Source organism: Xiphophorus couchianus, chromosome 23 (assembly GCF_001444195.1).
Source record: "Xiphophorus couchianus chromosome 23, X_couchianus-1.0, whole genome shotgun sequence".
NCBI classification, from domain to species: domain Eukaryota; kingdom Metazoa; phylum Chordata; class Actinopteri; order Cyprinodontiformes; family Poeciliidae; genus Xiphophorus; species Xiphophorus couchianus.
Window position 1 is genome coordinate 7,637,529 of NC_040250.1, and position 26,201 is coordinate 7,663,729.

General features: G+C 36.1%; 3 protein-coding genes across 4 annotated transcripts in view; 2 read left to right on the forward strand and 1 right to left on the reverse strand.

The window, feature by feature from the left end:
• The window catches only part of arhgef6 (Rac/Cdc42 guanine nucleotide exchange factor (GEF) 6), a 41,169-nt gene that overhangs the window by 11,484 nt on the left and 3,484 nt on the right, over positions 1 to 26,201 (forward strand). Inside the window, exons 5-21 of one of the 2 annotated variants that reach the window (XM_028008601.1) lie at positions 243 to 447; positions 703 to 755; positions 1,513 to 1,607; positions 3,174 to 3,269; positions 3,876 to 3,998; positions 11,291 to 11,429; positions 12,089 to 12,148; positions 13,155 to 13,301; positions 15,731 to 15,817; positions 16,522 to 16,603; positions 17,111 to 17,226; positions 17,400 to 17,579; positions 22,473 to 22,493; positions 24,704 to 24,800; positions 25,602 to 25,688; positions 25,787 to 25,886; positions 26,115 to 26,169. In XM_028008601.1, the coding sequence (XP_027864402.1) occupies positions 243 to 447; positions 703 to 755; positions 1,513 to 1,607; positions 3,174 to 3,269; positions 3,876 to 3,998; positions 11,291 to 11,429; positions 12,089 to 12,148; positions 13,155 to 13,301; positions 15,731 to 15,817; positions 16,522 to 16,603; positions 17,111 to 17,226; positions 17,400 to 17,579; positions 22,473 to 22,493; positions 24,704 to 24,800; positions 25,602 to 25,688; positions 25,787 to 25,886; positions 26,115 to 26,169 (1,743 nt within the window). The remainder of the gene's footprint in view (positions 1 to 242; positions 448 to 702; positions 756 to 1,512; positions 1,608 to 3,173; positions 3,270 to 3,875; positions 3,999 to 11,290; positions 11,430 to 12,088; positions 12,149 to 13,154; positions 13,302 to 15,730; positions 15,818 to 16,521; positions 16,604 to 17,110; positions 17,227 to 17,399; positions 17,580 to 22,472; positions 22,494 to 24,703; positions 24,801 to 25,601; positions 25,689 to 25,786; positions 25,887 to 26,114; positions 26,170 to 26,201) is intronic. The other variant, XM_028008602.1, reaches the window with a different exon arrangement.
• On the forward strand, positions 4,005 to 6,158 carry LOC114139006 (sodium/potassium-transporting ATPase subunit beta-1-like). Its single transcript, XM_028008605.1, has one exon. It carries the CDS (start codon positions 4,897 to 4,899, stop codon positions 5,500 to 5,502), a length of 606 nt encoding a protein of 201 aa, XP_027864406.1. The 5' UTR covers positions 4,005 to 4,896; the 3' UTR covers positions 5,503 to 6,158.
• On the reverse strand, positions 7,435 to 9,133 carry LOC114139004 (sodium/potassium-transporting ATPase subunit beta-1-like). The gene has a single exon (XM_028008603.1). The coding sequence runs from the start codon at positions 8,913 to 8,915 to the stop codon at positions 8,019 to 8,021; it is 897 nt and encodes a 298-aa protein (XP_027864404.1). The 5' UTR covers positions 8,916 to 9,133; the 3' UTR covers positions 7,435 to 8,018.

The following is a 26,201-nucleotide window of genomic DNA, read 5'->3' on the forward strand; positions in this document are numbered from 1 at the left end:
TGCAATCAGTCTCGACCGGATTCACATCCATCCAAATAGATTATAGAGGACAGATGTTGGTGAAAGCTCTAGAAGATACATGATTTTTTTTGTAATCTAGTAAATGTCTACTTGTGAAAATATAGGCATTATTACCAGTAATATCTCACCAGTGTGTTACTGTATGCAGATATAAATCTTTACTGAAACTGTGGAAACACTAGTTTTGCTGGTGACTGGAATTGACTCAGCTGTTCGAACAGGAAATGTCTGAAAACGGCGGCGGCGGGCAGGTGATGGTGAAGGCCCGCTTCAACTTCAAGCAGAACAACGAGGACGAGCTGTCTTTCAGCAAAGGTGACATGATCATCGTCACGCGGCAGGAGGACGGCGGATGGTGGGAGGGGACCCTTAACAGCAAGACGGGCTGGTTCCCTAGCAACTACGTTCGAGAAATCAAACCATGCGGTGAGTTTGGTTTCCCTTCTCTGATGATAATCCTGCCTTTCAACTTTGACCGTATTGGTCTGAAAATGTTGAACTGTTATGCATTTAATGGACTCTTTTAGTCCAAAAAAGTAACTTTGGTAGAATTGGAGAGTTTTCACTTTTGCTTATAAGGCTCATATATAACTTGACTGAGAATAATTTAATGACATAATTGAAATTAGAAATGTTAATGTTGTAAATATATTCCGTTATTGTCTCTGAATTCCTCCTCAGAAAAGCCATTATCTCCTAAAGGAACTCCTCTGACCAAGAACTACTTCAGTGTGGTGAGTTTCCATCAAATGTTATTAAAAAAAAATGCACATTCAGGTGTAAAATAGATTAGCTATTCCTGCTTATATTGGCTAAAATCACATGTAGTGTATCAGTATTTTGAAGGACGTTTGCCCTGTTTAAATTTCAGACATTTAATTTAGTGTCCTGCTTACTGTTGAAGGAAGAATAAACATCATGGTGAAATCAAAACCTACAAATAGAAGATTGTAGCAACTTATCCGACTGGTTAAGAACTTAAAGAGGTCTCAGAAGAATTTTAAATCGGTTGTTATGCTGTAAAAAACTAATCTATGAGTGGAAAACAATCAAAATAACGGCCAACTTGCCCAAATTGGGCCATCCAAGCAAGTTCACCTTGACAGCGGACAGCAAGATGAGTCTGTAATTCAATTATTTGGACTTTTGAACAAAGGAAATGTAACTTTTTAGAAAAAGAACATTGTGGTAAAAGTGTCTTGGTTTGGGCCTGGACCTACTGCAGGTGCCCCCAATACATTTCTTAAATTTATTTTTTGTTTAATGAGTAAAAACAGGATTAACCTTTGATTTTTTTTTTTTTGGGAGGGGGAGGGTGAGGGAGTGACTAATTAATTAAATTAACGTACTAACAAAATAAATGGCACATAAATGGATAAATAATTCTTAGTTTGCCACAAGTTGGCCATTTTCTAAAGTTATTTTCAGAACATGGAAGGTTTTTATAAGATCGGATTATTTTAAATATTCTCTCTGTTTTGTTTTTCATAGGTAGTTCAGGACATCTTGGAGCATGAGCGGGAGTTTGTTAAAGAGTTACAAACTGTGCTCACTTGTTACCTCCGACCCCTGCAAGCTAATGACAAGTAAGAACAAAACAATGACATGGGTCATACTGGCTCTTAGATTAGAAGTCTGAATTTTGACCTATCATTTTGGGTAACTGAAAAAATAAAAACTTATATTGGCAGCAATATATTTATCACAATTAAAGTCATGGTTAAGATTTGTACAGGGTCTTTCACTTTCAGTTTTTTAAGTATAAAGATTAGTGAAGTCCAACTTTGGATAAATAACAGGCCATTTCTGTTTCTTTCTGTTATTTAACTAAGTTGTTGGTTCTGAGGAAATGTAGAGTATAAATAGCAGCCAGCTGCTGCACAATTACATCTATTTAGCAAGAGTTGGCTCCTCTGTGAAAGCAGAAGTTGTGCCAGTTTTTTGGTCTGAGTTTTAAGGTGTGTTTTAATATATTGCCATGAAACAAAGACCTCAGCTATGACTTTGGAGCAATAAAATAATTTGCTGCCCATCAATCTAAGAAGGGATGTAAAGCAATCTTTATCAACTAAAATTCATTATCCTATAGTGAGAAAAATTATTTACAAATGGAAACATTCTAGTTGGCTCTCAATCTTCCAGAAGTGATGTTTCAACTTGAAGTTACACAGTGCAAAGGTAAGAGGTACTGGAAGAAACCCAAAGACCCTAGTTTGTGACCAGAACATTAAAGACATAAGTAAGAGTTAGTGAACAGCCTCTTTTCTTTAAAATAATAATAGCAACAATGCTCAGTTCTCCTAATTTAGCAAACCAGTAGTTTAACAAAAAAGCTACATTTGATATCAGTGGAGACTTTGTCATGAAAAAAACATTTCAGTGAGGAAAATGTTATTTATTTGCAGTTGATTTAATTGGTTCAGTATTCACCAAAATATCATAAGGTAATGCTTTCCTAATATCTTGCAGCAGCAAACTAAATGTATCCAAATTAAGCATATTTTACTAACTGTCAGGCGCAGAGGTGAAAGGAGAAACTGGGCCATGAACCAGGACAATGACCTGAAGCACAAGACAATCTCATGTCAGAAAAAACAACAAGACTGAAGATAGAACTTCAATATCAGTCTGATTAAAATACTGCAGTGTAAACCTAAATACATTTGTATAAAAATAATCTACTGCTCACAAGTATGTAAAGAAGTGAGCAAAGCTTGTCCATAATAATGTGAGAGGCTACAGAAAAACTGAAGTTGTTGCTCTTAAAGGTGTTTTTATAAGCTGCTGAATCATTGCATGCCATTTTTTCACACACCACTTCTCCATTTTGGTTCAGTTAAAAAAACCCCAAAAAACATGGTACGATATGTCGCACTTTATTCCTCCGAGGTTGAATCGATCTAATCTTAATCCCAGAGAGAAACATATCATTTTTTTCAGCATGTTCTAAAATATAAAACTTTAGAAGTGATTTAAAAGTTACTACAATGATGGCATTTGATGCAAAAGTTACCATAGTTTAGAACAGTCTGGATTAATTTTCACTTTGTTTCTAATATTTAACTTTCTTTTATAAAAGAAAGTTAAATATTAGTCATATTTTAGAGAAGGCTGACTGTTGTCCCTGTTTATTCTCATGCCTGCATGTTCAGGTTAAGTAGTGGAGACAGCGCCACCTTGTGTGGGAACCTGGAGGAGATCCTCACCTTCCAGCAGGGACTGTGTTTAGCTTTGGAGGACTGCACCAAGTAAGTCTAGTCACTGATTTATCTCTTCAAACTGCGTTTGTGGAATTTAATAGACCAGAAGACGACAAATACATGTGATCATTTCCTTTTATGTACATTTAACACTGTAAAGTTCTGCAAAGCTTCCCACGTGTACATTTTTTCAATCACTTCCTTCCCCCTAGACGCCTCTGGTTGTGCGTCTTTGTACAAGTGCCACCTTGCAAAGTGTGTGAATGTGCAATATCACAGTAACTGTAATGTTAGACAAGTTTATATGATATGCTCTTGTAGCATTTATTCACAGCTGAGAAAATTACCCTTCACTGTTACTTAAAAACTGGTGCCAGAATAAGCCCTTAAAGTTTTGCATAAATGTGATAAACATGATAAATATGTATTTTTAACACAGAATATTTAATTTTTAATTTTTGTGTTGAATATTAATATTTAAATATGAAATTAACATTAAAAAAAACAGTTTAATGTTGAACTTTGAAACGGATGTCATGAATAATGACAAGAGGAAAATTGTTTTAAATGTTTTATGGCTTTCCACGTTTGCTATTTGAACCGGTCCTGTGTTTCTTCCTCTTCATATTTTTAACTCTTTCTCTGATTTTCCAGAGTTGCAGAGGGGCAACAGAGAGTGGCAGGATGCTATTTAAATCTCATGAGTCAGATCAAGAGTCTCTACCTGACTTACTGTTCAAGTCATCCATCAGCCGTCTGCATCCTTACTGATCACAGGTCAGCCCCTGCACACAAAAACAGCACAGTACTGTTAAAAAGGGATTGGTATTTAACTAGGTGTCACTGGTTTTCATTTGTTCTTTAGATTTTCTTGCTTAAGAAAAGAAGTAAGTTATGTTAGTCCTTTAGCATTTAATAATCAAATGTATACAATTAAAGCAGAACTTCTGTATCAAGGTTACTGTAGTATCATATGAAGAGTTAAATAAGACTAGATTTTCAATATCATGCCGTAAAATAATTAAGTCAGATGTTTTTGTTTTTCTTTTTATAGTTTTTTAATTGTTCATGCATACTGCTTGTATGTGTTTGAAAGGTTGAAATGTGTTTGCAACTATTATTTCTTCGAGTTTTAGCTCTGAATGAGAGTGAGTTTTGTTTTGATGTACTTAGGGAAGTATGCATGCAATAAACCTAATTTTATCCAAGACATTCTGCCATCCCCACAAAACTGCAATAAAATTCTGCTCCAGTAAATAACTTGCTGTATATTTCAGCAATAATAACAAAGACCTTGTTACGTTATTTTTTACCAGCTCATTATAATTTGGGAATTAAAACTTGGTTTAAAAACCTTCCTTGTTTTTAATTGTTGGCTAAACCTTGGTGTCAATAAATATTTTTGCAGCTTACAATTACCTTACAGTAATAGTATTTCATACAAACAAGAAGGCGTTTCATTAGACCAGAAGTTGTAATTTTTAAACTGAACTCGTTCTGGTTAGCTTCACGCGTACGCGGATGAATCAGGTATAAAACTGTAAGTTTGTGTTTCCGGTGAAGGATACTTAATGGTCTCAGCTTTTAAAACTGTTTAAGAAAAAAAAAACCCATCCAGCCTGTCAACAGTCAACGATAACCGTCAAACCAGGGAGGATATTTCTGTGGAGCTAACATGTCTGGAAAAAAGGAGAGTGGCGGTGGATGGAGGAAAGTTTTATGGGATCCAGAGAAGAGAGAGTTTCTAGGGCGAACAGGGGACAGTTGGCTTAAAATATTTATGTTCTACGTGATTTTCTACGCATTCCTGTTTGGGATTTTCATCGGGACCATTCTGGTTTTGCTGATGACTTTAAATATGTACAAACCCAAATATCAGGACAGAATTGTTCCCTCAGGTCTGTCATTCTCACCCTACGCCCACAACTTTGACATCATTTACAAGACGGACAACCCGTCTTCATATGAGGTGTACGTCAAAAACCTGAAGGAGTTTATTGAGCAATATAATGATGAGAAACAGACTGACGACATGAAATATGAGGATTGTGGAACCACCCCGAAGTTATACACTGAATGCGGCGAACTCGAAAGTAATACAGGACAGAGGAAAAGTTGCCGCTTCAGCAGAAGGGAGCTTCAAGGCTGCTCCGGGGAAAACGACACCACCTTTGGCTTTAAGGAGGGAAAGCCGTGCCTCAAGTGCAGAGTGTGCGGGGAAGGCTACAAGGAGGACGGCCTTGATGGAGTATTTTACGTTCACTTCACTGTGAAACAGTGACACCAGACATGATGATGGCAAAATAATAAAAAAAAAGACATAGAAAGATATTTAAGAGTTCAGATAACGTCTCTCAACGTGTGCTTATATTTGATTTTTCGTGATTTTTGACCAGAATTAAAATAGGTTGTAAAATACAGGGCGGTAGCAATAGCAAATACTCTTTCTACAGTTAACGATGGCTTGGGGTGAGGGATGATTGGGATGTTCATCGATTACTGTAAAAACTTGTAGTTTCACTACTGATATGTAGCGAGTTGTGTCTCTGTCGCCATGGTGTTTCATCCTTATGTGGTTTATATATTGAAGTGTCCAGGCTTTGTAGGGTCCTCTGTTTTATTTTTACTTCAGGTGTGAATCCGCGCTCCCATGCAGGTGTTTATTTATGTGAGTGCATGGAGATTTTGTCAGTGTGTTTAGACTAACCAAAATACTAGATTGGTACTCTGAACCTTTAAGGTGTTAAGATGATTGTGTTATATGTTTTGTTTTTATACATTTTCCTTATGCAAGTGTGTCGTAGAAGAATGTTTGTTCACGTTTAGTTCAGCTTCACAATTAATAGGTTTTAGATGGCGTTTTTCTTCAATAACATATGTTCTTTCTACTGGTATAAGTTTCATATCAATAAGACAATAGACAGGGGATGCAGATATTGGTAGGCTAATAATAGGCTTTGCCAAAAAATGCATCCCCCTACTATCTTGAAGAAATAAAGAGTAAAATAACTTTTTGTACATAACCACACTTCTCTTAACTTCTGGTATGAGTTTATATCAATAGGATAATATCTGAGGGAAATAGATAGGCATGCAAATATTGGCAGGCTAATAATTTGCTTTGCAAAAAAATGCATCCCAAAAATGCATAGTGGTAGGTTTTTTTTTCTTTTGATTTCATATGATTGAAATGAGAATTTTACATACATAAAGAGACACCATCAGGTTTTTTTCTCACTGTCTCATATTAAGTCAGAACAAATTTTTCTTGTTTCTGGATGATATGATGCACTATGTCTAGGTCTATCTCTGAAAGTGTACAGTAAAATTATGAGATATTGATTGTGGTTATAGCGTAGGTGATGCTGTAATAAAATCCAAAGTGAGTTTGTTGTCATCTCTGAGAAAATTGAGAGAAATAAAATCCTGAAAATCACACAGCACTACATAACAACTGAGGTACTTTGGGTGCATCTCCAAAAAATCTACAATAAAATTATGAATTACTTATTTTGCTTTTAGAATGTGATCCTTAAATGTATTCTAAAGAAAGTTAATCACCTCGATGGAGTTATAATTAATTCCTGAAAATAAGTTACATTCATATTTCGGGTAAGCATTATGAGTCACTTTGACTTGACATTTCTCAAAAGTTGTACAGTAAAATTATGAAATATATATTCTGGTTTTAATATAGGCCATCTACCAAAATAATCCAAAAAGTTTGTCGTCACCTCTTCAAAAAATTTGAGAAATGCATTCCTGGAAATGAGACTGTGTAGGATGCATCGGTTGTATTTCTCCAAAACTGTACAGTAAAATTATGAAACATTTATTCTGGTCATAGTAGAGGTGACTCTTCTAGCATAATCTAAAGAAGGTTTGTTGTTACCTCTGAGGATTTTGGAGAATTTGTTTTTTTCCCCCCTCATCTTCAAGTGCGACTATTTCTCTTAATTCACCATGTATACATGGGATACTACATTGCCTCTGATTTTCTCTAACTTTAATAGCAGAGACTTTAGCTTTATATTCATACATTGAAAAAAAGTACAATTGCATAAATATAAAATGTTTCCATTATTGAACAATTGATAACAATTGATAAAGTAAGTTGCATCAAGGAACGTAATATGGCCAGTAAAACAGATTTTCAGTCTTCTTAGCCTGATCTTAAGCTTTACAATATTAATTCAGAATGAGCAGATGTTAATAGTATCAACAATAAATTTTATTTATAATGCACTTTACATTTCTAAAAATCTAAGTGTTACAAGCAATAAGACAAGTAAACATTGTATTGAACAGAAATGTCATCTAAAACCTATTTAATTATGAAGATTAACAAAACGTGAACAAAGTATTCTTCTACAGTGAACTTGTATAAGAAAATGCATAAAAACAACATATAGCACAGTCAACTTTAGTCTGAACACAATGACAAACACTATCAACTCACATAAACAAACGAGAACACATTGGACTCCTAAAGCAGACATGAAACAGAATATTATGACAAACTCTGGATCTTTCAAAATATATAGAAATGAAACAAAGACTACTCGCTATACATCAGTAGTAAAACTGCAGTTTTAAAATAATCGATAAACATCCCAATTACCCCCCCTCCCCGCCACAATCGCCCATTGACAGTCGAAAGAATATTTGCTATTGTGTATTTTACATTGTATTTTAACTATGGACAGAAAAAAAAGATAAACTCAAAGACGGTGTCTGAACTCTTGAATATCTTTCTACGTTATTATTATTATTTTTTTGCCATCATCGTGTCTGGGGTCACTGTTTCACAGTGACGCGAACGTAAAATAGTCCATCAATGCCTTCCGCCGTGTAGCCTTCCCCGTACACTTTGCACTTGATGCGGAGCTCCCTGTTCTTGGTGAGGTTGGTGAACTTGATGCCCACCAGAGGCTGCAGGTAATTGGGATGCAGCATTTTGCCGTAGTAGGGGAAGTACTGGAGAGGGAAACCCGCGTTGCCCGCGAAGCCAAAGTACTTGATCTCTCCGATCAGGCCGTCGTCTTCCGCCCATCTATTCGTGCAGTGAACGGGGAGGAAGTTATAAAAGGATTTGCCTTGCAGATCGTCTGGAAGCAAATCGCTGCTGGAAGGAGGTTTTGGTCTGAAATTGATAATCCTGTTGAGCTTGACAATGAGGCACGGCTTTCCCTCCTTAAAGCCAAAGGTGGTGTCGTTTTCCCCGGAGCAGCCTTGAAGCTCCCTTCTGCTGAAGCGGCAACTTTTCCTCTGTCCTGTATTACTTTCGAGTTCGCCGCGTTCAGTGTATAACTTCGGGGTGGTTCCACAATCCTCATATTTCATGTTGTCGGTCTGTTTCTCATCATTATATTGCTCAATAAACTCCTTCAGGCTTTTGACGTACACCTCATATGAAGACGGGTCGTCCGTCTTGTAAATGATCTCAAGGTTGTGGGCGTAGGGTGAGAATGACAGACCTGAGGGAACAATTCTGTCCTGGTATCTGGGTTTGTACATATTTAAAGTCATCAGCAAAACCAGAATGGTCGCGACGAAAATCCCACACAGGAATGCGTAGAAAATCACGTAGAACACGGATATCTTAAGCCAACTGTCCCCTGTTCGCCCTAGAAACTCTCTCTTCTCTGGATCCCAAAAGGTTTCCCTCCATCCGCCGCTCTTTCCTCCAGACATGTTGGCTCCACAAAAATATCCTCTCCGGTTTACGTTCTGTAACGGTTTGACGGTTGGACAACGGCTCGACCGTTGACAGGCTGTTGTTGTTTTATCTTTCTTTTACCAGCAGTTTTAAAAGCTGAGACTTTTTTTTTTAAGTGTCCTTAACAGAAAACGCGAACGGCCAGTTTGCACCCGACTCCTCCGCGCACGCGTGAAGCTAACCAGAACTAGCTTCGTTTAAAAAGTACCACTTCCGGTCTGACGAAACGTTTTCCCGTTTGGTTCCTTCCAGTTGAAATGAAACGCCATAATTTTCAGTTGAAACAATCAGAAAAATATTTGACTAGTTTATATAAAAGCTTTACAATAGTTTATCTGAAACTTAATCATTAATTTTACAAAAGATTTTCAACATTTTCACAGTTCTTACTATCAGTCAATCAAGTTCATTCAGCTGCAAGGCACAAAATTACAAAGTTATTAAGGAAACGCCACACAATAATTGAACAAACATTTGATGAGTGCCATCAACATCAAGTAGGTTGGTCAATATTTAATTTATTATGGCTCAGAAGCAATTCTTAACAGGGGGGTTTTAGTCTTGGCTAACTAGTTTGTATGAGAGCTTTTTAGTAGGTTATATTAGAGGTACATGTTTTCTCTAGTTTAAATGAGAACTTTTCACTGGTCTTTGTGTATTTTATATGTGTATCAATCAATCACGTTTATTTGTATGCCACAAGTTCAAAGTGCTTTATGTCATAAAACACAAAAATAAAAAGTCATTAAAAATTGCCATACAGTCAGTAAGAGACATAAAATTTTGATTAGTGCCATCATCAAAATTATTAATACACATCAAATATGTTGGTCAATATTCCATTTATTGTGGCTCAAAAGAAACAGGTGGATTTACAGTCTTGATTTAAAGGAAATCTGTGTTTCAGCTGTTTTGCAGTTTTCTGGAAGTTTGTTCCAGATTTGTGGTGCATAGAAGCTGAATGCTTCTCCATGTTCGGTTCTGGGGATGTAGAGCAGGCCAGAACAAGAACACCTGACTGGTCTGTAAGGTTGATACAATAACTACAGATCGTTATATATGTTCATTTAAATTTTATGTATTTTTCACAAATATTTTGATTAGGTTTTTCAAATTTTGGGAATTTCACTTTCTTTTGTTTTGCTGTAGTCCTGCTTTTATCCAGAAGGTGACAGTCTTTCCATCTTTAAATTCAAATGTCTCTTAACTTCCTCTGAGACATTGCAGAACAGCTTTCTGTTTAAACGTCTCCTTCTCTTCCCCTCATGGTAAAACACTGTGTTTTGATTTATTGTGTGTATTTCAGTAAATGCCTCATAAAGGCAAAGTGATAAAAGAAATAAGCTATGGTCCAGCCTTGATGAAATAGTTAACATGGATGTGTCATATGAAGTTCTGCTTTGTGCGCACACACACACACACACCCCCAAACACTTGCTTACACATGTTGAGTTACACACAGGAAGTTGACTGTTGACAGGATATATAGAGTTGTGGTTATATTGAAAAGCAGGCAGGCAGGTTTTTTCACAGTAAGCACATTTGCTTTTCCTCTGCAAATGCCTTCATGTTTCTGTTTTACTCATTGGTTCAAATTGGTAGAGCTGCTGCAGGATTATGTGTGACTCTCTTCTTTGGATCATGGAAACTCATTGATGTTGTTCCATTTGAAACAGGTTGCAGGGAATTACACATAAGCCCCATGAAACAAATCCATGTTCTAATTTGCATCATGATTGTTAGTTGTGAGATTCTATTTTTTTTCACTTGTATAATATAATGTCATAGCAATGAAGCATAGGTGTTATATGGAAGTCTCACTTACAGGGGGAGCCAATTTTAATTTGAGAGGGAAAGGATGTTGCAATATTTTGCTGAAGTATTTCATCATTTCAGCAGTTTGGATTGTATTTCTTGTTGAATGCAGTATTTTAGTGAGCCAAATGTTTTTTGTGACTGTTTCAGGAAGCAGCTTCTTTTACTAAAGAGCGGAGTTATGATTGAATATTCAAACTGTTGCTGGGTATTGTTTTTCTGGATTAAGTTGGGTGTTTTCTGCAAAATACTCATCAATACTTACATGCACTTAGTCGATACACATCTAAGTATTGACTAATAAGTAATTATTGTCTGTACTTAAAAATTAGGGAGTAATGCAAAAGAATGGTTTATGTATGCATTTTCTATTAAAATTACTTTACCAGTGTAAAAATAAATAAAATCTGTGATTTCTAAAGGGTACATCAATTAAATGTAAACCAAACAGTGTATTTTAATTTATTTGTTGTTATTCATCTCTACTTTGTAGTTGTTCACAAACAACAAAATGGTGTTTTTGTGTGTTTAATAGTGAGGAACTGGGTAAGTTCATTGAGAGCCAGGGAGCAAGCACTTCAGGCATCCTCACCCTGACCACCAGCCTCAGTAAGCCCTTCATAAGGCTCGACAAATACCCAACACTGCTGCAGGAGCTGGAGAGACATGTGGAGGTACAGAAGAATGTATATCCAAATTATCAGTCCATGTCCAGCATACAGCATACTTGTGACTGAAAAAGAACCAAAAATACAACTCAAATCTTGAGTCACGCTGTGGATTGGTTTGATGTTCTCTTAAAAGCTAACAGGATTAACCTGCCATCTCAAAACCTTCCAAATTGCAATTAATGTGTACTTAATTACAAATAGTTTTACATATTGGGATTTATGTGAACATAAATTAAAGATAGGACAGTTTAAGCAATCATCATGCATATACAAAGATTCTGTTTTATATTTCAACATCTTTGTTAATTTACTGTTCAGACCAGATAATCTACCTTTATGCTTTTTTTCCCTATGATGGCAAAAAAAATCTAACTCCTAATAATCTATCATTATTTGAAGTAAAACCATTTTTTATTAAGGTTAAATATAGAAACATAAAAGAGAAACAAGCCTCTGTCACAGATCCTCCATTGTGCAACACAACAGTGAGTTTAGACTTTTCCACATTGTTAAGTTTTATTTGTAAGTTGTTAAAACCTCAATCTAGGCCAACGTACATAGTTCCAGTTAATAGGTTGGACTTTTCCTGGATTTTCTCCCAAAGAAATTCTTGCTGAATGACGCCTTATGTTTATACAGATGTTTGTTTATTTACATCATAGGAAGCTCATCCAGACTATGCGGACATCATAAAGGCAACAGCTGCATTTAAGAGTCTAGTGGTAAGTCATTACTTAACCTTTTATTAACCGGGAGGTCTCAATTTCATATATCCACCTCAAACCTCAGACAGTATCTCATTCTGTCATGGTGGGTTTCATTAATCCCAATATTTACCCTCTTCCAATGTTGTGCTCTTAGTTCATAACATTGATATTTAAGAAAATTCTTTGCTTGAAACTGAACTGAAATGGTGACATGTGGTTGAATAAATTCTGGTCCTGACATCAATGTGTTTTATATAATCTCAATAATAATAATACACTAAAACGCATAACTTCCACTCAGCCTCCTCCTTCTTTTTTTTGTGAGACAAGTGACAGCAACGCATTGCAATGTAGTCTAGAGGGTAAGATTTTGAAGAAAGTGTCTGTTCCCTCTCTTTTCTACCTTGTGTCGAGTGATTGCGTTGTTCCTACTGTAGGTGTGAAATGAAACGCCTTCATGAAAGAGCTGGATTAGAAACGAACGACCACGTTGAACCTCAGTCAACAACAGTTTGAGGCACCGTTTCCCCGGTGCGGCTCTGAGTTCCTTGTAAGAGCCGAAGTGACTCACTTGTCTTTTCAACAGAGCTTCACAGGAAACGGGACCAAAAAAAAAAGCATCAGACAACCCCGGCTTGTTTCATTTGCAAGTTTAATTTTTCTTTTGTGTCTTGAATGTGCGGTTGGGTGGGCAGGCACTCAAGAACATCTATGTAGAGCAGCGTTGACAGAAATGATGGAAAGTCGAAGATGTTGCATTGTCATTTTTTCTGTCTGATGAGGGAGAGTCCCTGTATAGCACCTGAAAAAGTTAGCTTCTTCATACAGCTTACACGTTTGGCAAATTAATAAAAAAAAACAAAAAAACATCCAAGTTGCATTGTTGTAAGTGAAATTCAAGGTCAAATCATTGCTGCTAATTTCTCAAGAAACTGTTAGTGATTCAATGGAAAATTCTTAGAAAATATGTGTCCTTTTAAGAATATTATCACTTTTTTAATGCAGCTGTTTGTGTGTTTAGTCCCAGTGTCAAGACCTAAGGAAGCGCAAGAACCTGGAGCTGCAGATCCTGTCAGAACCAGTGAGGGGCTGGGAGGGAGACAGCATGAAGAGCCTGGGACAAGTGGCCTATATGTCTCTGGTCCATGTGAGAAATGGGGCCAGTGAGGTAAGAGCAGAGTTTGGACTGGTGCAGTACAGAATGGCCACTTTGATATTTTTGCAAGAACTTTGCAATTTCTTCCATGCTGTTCTACTGTTGATATAAGATTTCTGTTCTATATTAAAAGATTAAACTTCAAAAATGTATAACATACATCTTGTAAAATTAACCTGGAAAAAACAACCAAAGCATATCTGTTCAGTTAAATATATATAAAAATTAAATAAGTTCCTTGGTGCTGAAGTATGCACACCAACTCTTTGTTAGCAAACCACAAAATCCTATTCTATATTCCTTTCTTTGGTAGCACTCTATCAGCTATCTGTCACCTAACATTTGTGTACCCTAAAGTTAAGTCTCAAGAGCTATCACCATGTGAGTACAAACAGTTTTAAACAACTTAAAAACTTATATTTTCCTCTCATAAAGTCAATCTTTATTGACTTTGGAATGTGCTTGGTATGCACCGCTAAGGAGACATTGAAAAAAGAAAAAAAAAGCTCTTCTTATCCACACCGGAAATCGTGGTCACCAGATCTTGTGTGCAGCAGATAGTATCTGGTGTGTTAGGGATAAGAAAGTTTATCTTCTGGCATTGTTTTGTTTAGATCCACTTTATATTATATCCCTATTCAGATCCAGGAAATATTCACCAAAAGTGAATATCGCTGCCTCAGTAGGTTAATCTTTTTCCAGTGTCTGTGGATGCGATGCACAAAATTCTGTACCCCTTTGCTGCAACAGTAATTTATCCCACAAGTATCGCATAGAAACCTAAACAGGCCACACGCAGAGAGTAAGGCAAGTGGTGCTTTCTTGTGGGGTTTCTGTGTAGGGGTCGACATCCAGGCCGTGGTTGGAAGACAGCCCAATGCAGATATTTAGTTTCAGACTCTTTTAGTCATGCCCAACCACTTTCCAACCACATTTGCAGTAGTTGTTTTGTTTTTTCGTACTTTACTCATCATGGATGATTTCCCAAATGTGCAACATTTAACCATTCTGCCAATCATGTGCACGCTAACAGAGAATAAGGTTTGCTAATTTGAGCAAAAGTTGTGGTTTTGCATTGGCAGGTGCAGCCTAAATGTGTGTGGTTCTGCCAAGCAGCACACTAAGCTAGTCAGACGTTTCCTACATAGTTCCGGAAATGTCTGGAATTGTATTTGACCAATTTCCTGGTCAAAATTATGAATAAACAAAAATTTAATTGAATTGTTTCTTGTCTTTGTTTATAATGAAATGACATTCTTAATCTTGGATTTGACCTTGATTCTGACATTTTGGTTTTTGACTTGCTGGTTGAATACGTCAGACTCATCCAAGATTTAAAAAAAAATAGAATTTTGCTGCTTTTTGGACTTTGGACAACTTCAAATTCAGATTGAATTGGATCTGTGGTCGATAAACTGAATCTGGTTATAATACTGAACAATGCAGATAAAGGTTTAATAAAAATGAAAATAAAAACACTTTAAAAGTATTGTTTTCTTTTAGAAATGTTTATAGATTAAATAAAGTTACCAATGTTCAAGGGTTTAGCAACCAAAGCATATCTGTTCAGTTAAAAAAAAATATATATAAAAATTAAATAAGTTCCTTGGTGCTGAAGTATGCACACCAACTCTTTGTTAGCAAACCACAAAATCCTATTCTATATTCCTTTCTTTGGTAGCACTCTATCAGCTATCTGTCACCTAACATTTGTGTACCCTAAAGTTAAGTCTCAAGAGCTATCACCATGTGAGATTGAATTGGATCTGTGGTCGATAAACTGAATCTGGTTATAATACTGAACAATGCAGATAAAGGTTTAATAAAAATGAAATTAAAAACACTTTAAAAGTATTGTTTTCTTTTAGAAATGTTTATAGATTAAATAAAGTTACCAATGTTCAAGGGTTTAGCAACCAAAGCATATCTGTTCAGTTAAAAAAAAATATATATAAAAATTAAATAAGTTCCTTGGTGCTGAAGTAATGAAAATAAAATGAAAATAAAAACACTTTAAAAGTATTGTTTTCTTTTAGAAATGTTTATAGATTAAATAAAGTTACCAATGTTCAAGGGTTTAGCATTTAATAAGGAACTTTTGAAATCTAAATAAAGCACATGAAGAAACATCTGCAAAATGATGTCAGTCACCTTCTGAAAATTGGAAGCCAGTTTCTTACTGTGTTGGCTGGTCTTTTCTGGAGCATACAAATAAAACTACTCATAAAGCAGTTCAATGAAATTGGATTTTCTTATATTTTAATATCCCAAATCCTATAATTGGAGTAATGCAGAAGCTTCAAGTTGAAAAAAGACTTGTAGAAATCCTGTAGTTAAGTTTCAGACACTCTTGTCTCAGCAACAAGAAAAAAAACAAACTGTTTTCTGTCCTGTGTGATGTCAATATGTCCAGCATGATGTCTTGTTTGTCTTCCTTTCAGGAAAAAGAGGAACGCTATCTTATGCTTTTCCCAAATGTCTTAGTTATGCTGTCTGCTAGTCCCCGGATGAGTGGCTTTATTTATCAGGTGAGACATAATGTACTTTGTATGTACTTTTATAAGAGCATACTGAAAATAGTCTAGCAATATTTGTAATAGAAATCAGGAAGCATTTTTTAAATGGAGGTTTTTGGATTTAGTTACAAATTATAAATTAACCGCCCATTGCTCTGAGAAGGGATCTCTTTAGGCAAGCTGGTGGTTTATTATACATATTTATGCATGTAGGTGCATTTTAATGCATGTAGGTGCATTTTAATGCCATATCTTAAAATAATATGAGGTTTGATGGGCAATTTATTCAAAGTGTAAATGTATTTTTTCTCTGAGTTAGAAAACCTGCTAATCTCCTGTTAAATGATGCCATATCTGTATGAAAATGCACTTGTAGGCTGAACAGCAGTGTTAAGCATGTGTTAAAAGTTTTGCCTTGTCTGCAAATGCCTAGTGGCTTTCAGTGGAGGTAGTGTGATGGTATGGGGGGGATATCTTCCCAACTGACAAAAAACATGGCTTGTCATTACTGACGGCCATCTCAATACAGAAACCAATCAAATGAGATTCTATAACCAGTAGAAATCCCAAATTTCCACAGTCTGGGAATGAATTAGAGACAAATAACCTAACAACATAAAATGTAATTCCAAGGAGTATTGTAACAATCACAACTTTTCTTACTTTTGAAAGTTCATATTTGTTTCCTTTTTCTCTGTGGCTTTTGTCCAATTCAGGGAAAGCTCTCGCTAACAGGCACCACGGTAACGAGACAAGTAGAAGATGGAGAAAACACTCCTCATGCATTTGACATCACAGGTTTGCATCTGACATACTGGGGAAAAATCTCTTCCTACCATTGGGCTTCTAGCAGCTGTTTGGATAAATATGGAATTGTTCTTGTGACCAGATTTAAGTCCTACTCTAACGCTAAGCTAAATGGTGTCTGTGCTGTAGCAGGAGCACAAAACAAAGCTTGCAACTCATCTTAAATGTGCTTATTTTATCTGTAACCTTGCAGAGATAATGGACTCCTCAACAGTTTGCAGCACTTTTTTTTGTGCAAGATTTGACTTTAAAGTAATTTTGATTTTGTTTTCTACAACTTCATTCCTGAAACACTGATAGTTTAATTAGTTAGGAGGAAAAAATCCAAGCGAAAGAGATCTGCATTGTTGATTTACTCCTACATTTCCTAAATCCTCTTTTTCTTTTTTCGGTTGTGGTTGATTTTATCAGTCGGTCTAATAAGTTGTTTGTGTCACGTCACACTTTCTCTGAAAGAACTATGATTTCCGTGCTGCTTTCTTTTGGGGTTTTTTGTAGGAGGCATGATCGATCGCTTTTCAGTGTTCTGCAGCAGCGCTCAAGAGTTGCAAGAGTGGCTGGAGCACCTGCAGCCTTACACCAAATCAGGAAGTCCTGCAGGCACCATTTCAAAGGTCAGGACACCCACTCGCACCGGCAGAAACATACACTGTATAAAGTCAAAACAATACTCAGAGTGAACCTCACACCTTGTTTAAAGTGTGAAACCTCCAGTGTTAGTCCAAAGATGACGAGCACCAGACCACTTTGATAAATCTCATACGTCTGCTTTGACGTTCTTCTGCAGACTGCAAATGGGAAGCCGTTGAGCGCAGTCGGCACTCCCACACACCTTCCCCACCTGAGTGGCCCGAGCGCCGTCAGCCGGGGTCCCCTGGAGCCGCCAAAGACCAGCAAGCCGTGGACCCTCAGCTGCCTGCGTCCCGCTCCGCCTCTTAAGCCCTCTGCTGCGCTGGGCTACAAAGAGGTAGGAACCTGCAGAACTGCACAAACAAACCCACACCAGTTTCTCATAATCAGTCATGCAATACTGTGGTAGTCAGAACCTGCAAGAAGTCCCCCTCCTCTACGTGTCCACCTTTCCAGCTTTTAAGTCGTCTTTAAAGATTTATTCATACTGTGGGGGTCCTGGGCTTTTTTATGCTTTTACATTTCCAGCAAAGGCACAATTAATCCCCACCTTTAATGAGTTTTTAACTGATATCGAGATGATTTCAGTCAAGAAAAGGGTTGAACTTTTGAGATAGTCCATCATCCAAACCTATGTGTACGAACTATTTGTCATTGCGTAAATGGAAAAGCTTCGAAGCAAACAATGAAATGTGGTGGAAGGTGATGTTTATTCCAGTAACGTCTGTCTGGTCATCAAAAGCGTGACTGGCATTCGAGAGCATTGAGTTCACTGGTGGTTATGAATTACTTGGTTTTTGATGTGAGATGATGCTTGATTTGTGGTCCACGTGGGCGGTAGAAGCTTTCATAAGTCAGCACTTTCTGCTAAAACTTTCAGTTGTTACACATTCCTACCACAGAATCTGACACTGAGCAGACAACCTTCTGTTCCCTTATGTGTCTTTTTTTCCCAAGAGTCTCCCCAACTTTTAAAATGCAAATTCTTTATACTTCTGCACCTCCTCAACTTTTTTTTTTTATTTTGGAGTCAAAGCAAGCAGAAGCCTCAGTGTTGTTTTTTTCTCTCTCCCACAATGATTGTATCTGCAGTCTTCTGAATTCATATGACGTTTCACTTCACCTTTATGCTCTCTGAATGCAGCTACCACCAAAATAAGTTAGCACTTTGTATAACATATCTAAAAGAAAAAGACAAACATTTGCAAATTGTTTAAACTGGCGTGTTTATAAAATAATGCCTGTTAATTAGTCAAATTTACTGCTGATGTTCTAATTAAAATATTTGGATAAGAGCAGCTAATGACTTGAGAAGTTTGGTGGAACATTGATTTTTGAAGAAAATGGAAAAGAAAGAGAAGTTAGGTTTGATTTAAGTTCAGACTGTGAGAAAAAATCTTTACACACACATTTGGTATATATAAGCTTCTGGTTTCAAAAGTGTCTTAAAAAGTAATTAGACTTTTTTCATTAATTTACTATAATGAATATACACAACTAATATACACATTAATATACACAACTTTCATCTCATCTCAGTGGGATATTATAAAGTTTTCACTAATTTGATTAAAAGAGCCAAATTCATATGCAGGTTATTTCTTTAAATATTGATGATTGCAGTTTATAACTAATAAAAACCCCAAATTAAGGTTCTCAGAATATTACCTGGCCCTCCAGACTCCAAATTACAGTATATCACTAAGTCCCTCCACTTTTTCACAAATCTGCAAAATTTACACAGAATTCACACAAAATCAACAGTTCTCCACATTTTTGTTATTTCACTGACAATTTTTCAAAAAATTGGCTAAAAACATTGGGCTTAAGTGACTGATGTCAAGTTAAATCTGTGATTGCTACATCTATTAATAAAAAGTCACAATATAACATCATACGTTACCTCAAATATCTTGAAAAGTCCTTACAAATATTTCTAAATTGGCACCACAAAATCTGTGATTTTGAATAAAGAAAACATCAAAGCAATCACAAACTCCTGGAGGGACTGATCAGTGTGTGAAAAGATGTTCAATATTATTTCATTTTAAGAAACACTTATTGGCTGCTGAAACAGCTTTTTATTGCTATAATTAATGGGTTTTAATGGGTTTTATCAATGCATTCTGGCACAACCAGCACTCTAAGAACATTCAGATTTTTGATATGACCCAAAATGAAAATGAGTTGGACGCCCCTGACCTAATGCTGTCAAGCTTTATGGAGATTCAGATTTTATTTGCCTGGAGGAAGATAACTGTGCAGACAAACTGAAGGCTGAGCCATAGTGTGATCACTTTAGTTCCTGCTACGTTAATTCAGTCAATCATGCAAAAGGAGCCCTGACCAAGTACTGTGTACATATACTTTACAGTACATGGGCACATTTTAGAATATGCCAACATTTCTGCAATGTAAGTTATGATTTTTTCTTTTTCTTTTTTTTTTTTACATTTTCTAAAAATCTGAATTTTGGGTTGTCTTAGTTGTAAGCAGTAATCATCAAAATTAGCAGAAATAAACAGCTGATATATATTACTCCATGCATATTGTTTCTATATGATGTAATGGGTTTCACCTTTTGAAGTAAGTTACTCAAACTTTTGTATGAACTCCTGACTTACTGAAATATGTGGACAATATGCCAAAATAGCTGGCTCCATGTAAACATGTATTACTCTTATTTTTGTGAAACTGGGGTACTGTGACTTTTGTGTGTCCAGATGAATACCAGCACAAAACTTTCTAGGGCACTTTGTGGTTCGGCCATCGTTTGAGGTTACGTAGAGCTAAATAGCAAATGCACAGAAGACTTTGAGGGGATTGTTTCTGCACAGTCATCACTTTGTTACTGCTGGTGTTTTTCGACATCAACCATCTACTGTGGAGGTCGCTTCTGTGCAGTCGTAACTCTTCGCCTGTTTCGCTATTGCATTGACAGTAATTTTTAAATTACTGAGAAGCCGCAGCAATTTGGACAGAGCAAACGCTCATCTGACAGCAAACACATCGAGTGTAGGAAGCGTGGGACTCACAGATGTGCGTGCACCAATTATGAAGCAGAAGAGGGGGGTTGAAAGTGTACTGATCAAAAACAAAAGCTTAATCTTAGCTATGATTATCAAATTTGTTCCATGTTTGCCAAATTATATGCAGCGCAAACATCCCTCTAATGTTAGCCACATAATCTGTCTTTTGGAGCCTTTAATGAACAGCAAAGACTTAACTATGTGTAATCAATACAAACTCCAATCATACTATCACTGCCTCAGATTAGCTGTGGAGTTATGGTAGGTTCTATGATGAAAGATGAAGCACAAATTCCTGGTCATTAAAGCTGCATCATGTAACTTTTATTACAAGAAAATTACATATGTCAAACTGTCTCTATGAGAGAAACTGTCTCTACGAGAGAATGGTGTAACACAGATGATGTGTGGGGACAGAAAGAGCTCCTCTTCCTTCTCCCAGTGCTGCCAATGTTAACTAGAAACAACCAATCAGAGCCAGGAGAAGGATCTCCTTGGTCTATGCTACGCTGCAGCTAGCAGAGCCTGTCATGAATGCTAAGGCTAGTTATAACTGCAGAGAGACAGTTTTTTTGTAACTGAGTTGTTTCTCCGCCATTTGCACAGTTAGTAGCGAGTACATGAGGATGATTGACAGCGCTAAGATCCTCCTCCTGGCTGATTGGTTGTTATTGGCTGGGAGGTGGAGGAGATCGATCTTTTTACAGATTATCTGTCTCATAACAAACTGTCATGACATGGTGACAGTTTTAGAAATATTTAAAAAACATACTCTTTATAAAAGTTACATACTGCGACTTTAAACAACATTTTCATTCATTTTTACTCACTAACAAATCAAATCGTGTGAACCTACTTATGCTCTTGACAAGTATTGGGACTTTAACTGAGGATGAGTGTGAAAACCTTAAATAAATGGTTGCTATGGATACTTAGTGACCCTAAGTATCCATAATTCACCGTACAGGGAATTTGCATTTTCCCTGTACGGTGCTTAAATGGCATTAAATTATTTTTTTCTGTGGATGGTGGCAAGATAAACTCGGGTTCCCGTTCAACGTCTTTTATCACAGTTTCAGTTGTTTTAAATATTGCTGTGACTGTAGATAAGTGTGAGTTTGGATAAAGAGTAACATTTCCAGTAGCTGTTTATTTATCTACTGGAAAATATGCCTTGATTGTCAAATTCATTATAAGAGAAAATGACCTCATGTCATTTCAATTCTCCTAGGAAAACAGGAAAGTATTGATCTGTAATCAATAGTTCCTGAAGAAATAAGAAAACTTAAAAAGTAATGCTTTTTCATAACTTTAGTTGGCTATGACTTTTGTTACAGCTACGACTGGTTTTATAAATAAGTTAAGGCCAGTTGTCCTTTCCTGACTCATAAAGATCCACCCATATCTGCTTTACTTTTACTCATTTTGAGGAGTTTTGAATGAGACCCAGAAAAACTGAAAGTCATTGATAAAGTTAATCACCTCATGTGGGATCTATTAACTACTAACGATAAAAAAATTGTATATTTTATTTTACAGAAACTGTTGGGGAGTGTGACTTAACTGTGACCTCACTCAGTACATTTTTTACATAAATTTTTCCTAATGTTCGTTTTTTCAAGATTAAAGCACATTTTATATTTGAGTACATTTATTGACTGAACAAATGTGATTAAAGGTTAGATATGTCAGATTTGTTTATGGTGAGATTATGTTGCTGTGCTTGGCCTCATTATTACTGTTATCTTATGTTGCTTTTTTCAGCCTCTTCTGTTTTTATTAAATAATTATTAAATAATAAGCAACAATTAGCATAATTCATCTAATTGAATTATGTGTTTCCCTTGTTGTGTATTCTTTATAAATAAAAGTTGACAATTTTGACTGGGAGCACAAAAACAGTTCACTCAACACAGGTAAACATGAACACGTCTCAACTTTTAAAATCGGTCATCAAATTCAAAACAACTTCAAGATGCCCTGTTTTTTAATAATATTCAGGTAAACATAGATAAATAATTCTTTTTTTGCATTTTTTCTTTTTTCTTTACTCAAATGTTAAGTTTTTCATCCTGTTCTGCAAAAACAGTAGGTTTGATCCATTAAGAGTGTTTTGAAACATCGCACCCTTCACTCATTGTAATGTTTCATGCACATTGTTTCCCCTTTTTTTCTCTTTTTTTCCGTTCTGCCTTCTTTAGAGGATGTCTTATATCATGAAGGTAAGGTTAGACGTGTCTCTGTTTCTGTGTGTGTGTGCTTGTGGGTAAAAATGTGGGCAGGGGGAGGTGGGATGGGGGTTGCCTGTATGTGAGTGTGTTGAGCTGACATGCCATTGCTCTGTTTTGCTTCACCTCTTCTCTTTCATTGTCTCATCATGTTGGTTTCCTGTTTTCTGTGGCCCCTGCGAGTTTTCTCTTCCCTCCATTCCCTGCAAGAAGTCAGCCAGCCACTAAGATACCTTTTTTTTCCACTTCTTCTTTTGAAATCAATTTCTGACGCACAGGAGCAGTACAATTCCACCTGAGAAGCTTCTTTTCTGGAAAGCTCAGTCGGGTCTGTCCCTCAGCAATGAATTTTTTTGATGCAGGCAAATAAGTGCAATACCTACAGTATGTTGACATCATAGAATAAAGGATGAATTTTTAGGTGGCTTTTGAAAGAAAGGAAAGAAAAAGCAGGAGCTGAGTTTTCCGTGTGTTGTCTACATGCCAAATCAAATCATTTACCAAGCAGCCTGAGGCACAATTTGTTAGACATATTAGTCATATTTTCTGCTTAAAGGTGGCACATGGGGTCATTTTTGCCCTTTTTGGCATCTTTAAGCTGCTTTTTACAAGAAGAAGAGTTGGGAAAGCACAGTTTGAATTATATGTAGTTAAAACACATTATTCAGCTTAAATAGTTTTGACCCTCTAACTTTAATCACAATGAGTCTTCATCACAAGACTGAAATCCCTGTGCATCTCAATATATTAAATGCCCTTAAATAAGTTAACTTTTTCAGTTATTCAATTCAAAATTCACATGCTATAGATTCAGTAGAAACACGTGATATATTCCAGTTATTTTCTGTTTAATTTGATGATTATTCCTTTCAGCAAATTGAAACCCAAGATTCAGTATCTTAGAAAATTTGAATACCTACAAAACAAAATTATTTTTAGGAAAAGTCATCATGCAAATTAATCCAATGACATTCTTCACAAGGAAGATAAACCAAAAAATAAGTGCTGCACCCAAACATTTTTATAGAAAGTTAAGTGTAAGAAAAAAATGAAGAAGAATTGAGGATAAATGCAGCTTTTAGTTGGTATGAATCGATCTCATTTGAAAGTCTGACGGAGATTGAGGTGCGTTCTTAAAGACACATCCCTCACTGATGTATTCAGGAAGTTTTACTTTAATTGTTGGATTACTTGTTTTAAGAAGCTCCTAAACTAGAAAAAACATCAGAAGTAAAAGCCACACTATTAAAAATCCTTTCTTTTATTGGCTAAAGCTCTTTTCATCAACTTATTCTATTGTGTTGTTGTTTTTTTACAGCACTTTGGTTTTAACCAACAACACTGTTTTTAAAAGTGCTATATGAATAAATTTGACATTGACAAAGCTGTAAGCCAAAAGCATCACATTCAGTGAAAATAAAGGTTTGTTGCAGATCAATCTGCACTCAATGAATGTAAAAGAGTTTCACGTTTTGAATTGAATTACTAAAATCACATTCTAAGAATTGCTGTCCAGTTTGAAGTGTTTCTAAATAATGGGGCATGCCATTACAGCATGGAGCAAATTACAAATTTAAAGAACTGTGACAGAAGGATCTCCATGAGTTCAAGGTCTGCACTACTCATGACAGGAATAACACATCACACGACTAAACAGGTTTTTTTGGTGAATTACTTCACACCTCTGGTTTTCAAATGTTTCACAGAGGAAACTATTTTTATGAGTGATTTCAAATTAAATGAAAACTAAGCAGAAAAGCAAAACCCTCATTCATGAAACCACATTTTTGTGGTTAGATTTTTTAAAATAAAAACACTGAATCTTCAGTTTTTACTTCAAATGCTTGGCTAATACTGTAGAGAAAAAGCTTTGGTAGTTAAGTTACTTTCATTTTCCTGCAACTATATTTTTGAACGCACATGATATAACCTATAGAAATGATTAGCTCTTATTTGAAACCCTTTCAAGCAGGCTGCATTTTACCTCAGAGACGTTTTCCTGCCAGTTTGGTCTCGGTTAACTCATGCTTGCTGCCTTGTTTGTTGATGGTTCTTTTGTTTCTTCACTGTGTGTACATTCGGGATGCAAATCCCCAAAAAGCTTGCATTGTGTTTTGAACTGAAGCCTCATGTTTCAGCTGTGTGTAGAGCCGAGACGTTTGTGTTCACAAAGATTCATTGAGTTTGTTGTTGTGCTCCTGCAGGACTCCAGTAAGAGCCCAAGGCCGATAAAAAAGTTCCTGCCAGGCAACAGGAAGAAAGACCGCAAGCCCTCTGATGACGAGTTTCAGATAAGAAAAAGTAAGAGTTTCACCCTGAACAAGAACTACTTCTAAATTTCAAATAATTCATGTTTATATTTCACTGCCTAAACTTTCTTGCACTGAGTTCATCATGAACAAGTTATTGAATCAAAAAGACCTTGAATAAAAAAAAAATCTTTAAAAACTTAAAAATCATAATGTTATGTAGCATTTTCAACCTTGACTTTGCTCAGATTTTCTTGTTTTAGTTATGGAAAAAGTAAAATTTGTCTTTTTTATTTTATAAAATTTCCACACCCGTTTAAATCCAAATTTTTCCTTGCAAGATAAGTGCATGCATTTCAAACCTTAGACCTCCTGAGCATGTAATATTAGACAGTTGTATGTGTCGTACCAACTAACTAACTCACTTTTTAGTTACCCAGTACTCTGGTTGCCTAGCAACACCCAGTTGAGTAACTTGAGCAGTAGCAGTTTAAGGTTCTGCCACGATAACGGCCTAAAAATGCAAACAATGTCAGAAAAACGGTGTATAAAACAGAAAAAGGTCACATCACCAGTTTGGCAGTGTTTCAGATTTTTAAAACAAAGCAAAAAAAAACAGATCAATAATTATTGATATCGACTCATATAAAAAGCTTATATCGTGATGCGTTTTTCAGCCCTACTTCACCTGTTGGATTAACAATATTTTTGATTAATGGTACAGTGAAACCTTCCCTTACACAGTAAACTCATGTCATGCACCCTGCTGATCAATATTCTCTTTCTTGTTTTAAATTTTCTAAAAGGTATCACCTGTTTCTTTGATTGCTAAATAACAGTCATGTTTCGACAGGCACAGCTGCTCTGGAGGAAGACGCTCAGATACTTCGGGTGATTGAGGCTTATTGCACAGGAGCCAGCCTGCACCAAACCACCACAGGTGTGTGTTGCCAGATCACACACAGATACATTAAAATGATTTTGGCGTCTTAAAGGCATCAACATAGCTCATGTGTTCATTTGTGTGTACATGCACAGCGGTACGGAAAGAGTGTGTCCCTCAGGTTCTCCTGCCTGAAGAAGAGAAAATAATCGTGGAGGAAATTAAGAGCAACGGACAGACAGTAACTGAGGAAAAGTAAGCATGTTGTTGCTTCTAAAGTAAAAAGCTTTAGGAATATTTCAGCATAAATATTTGCTTGTAATTGGATTAACCAATCAAATATGTATCCATTAAAGACAAAATCACCTTCATGTATAAAATAACTAGAATGAAATGTTTAGCTTGCTAAAACAGAATAACCGGTGTAAAGTAGCTCTTACTTCTTCTGGCATGAAATAAATGCTTTTATATTTTAACTTGTAGGAGCCTGGTTGACGCAGTTTATGCTTTAAAGGACGAGGTTCATGAGTTAAAAAAGGTAAGTTGGAATACTTGTAATAAAATGCTAAA

What these genes read in the sequence shown, in the direction of transcription:
- LOC114139006 (XM_028008605.1), top strand. Translation starts at nt 4,897, where the DNA reads ATGTCTGGAAAAAAGGAGAGTGGCGGTGGATGGAGGAAAGTTTTATGG.
- LOC114139004 (XM_028008603.1), bottom strand. Translation starts at nt 8,915, where the DNA reads ATGTCTGGAGGAAAGAGCGGCGGATGGAGGGAAACCTTTTGGGATCCA.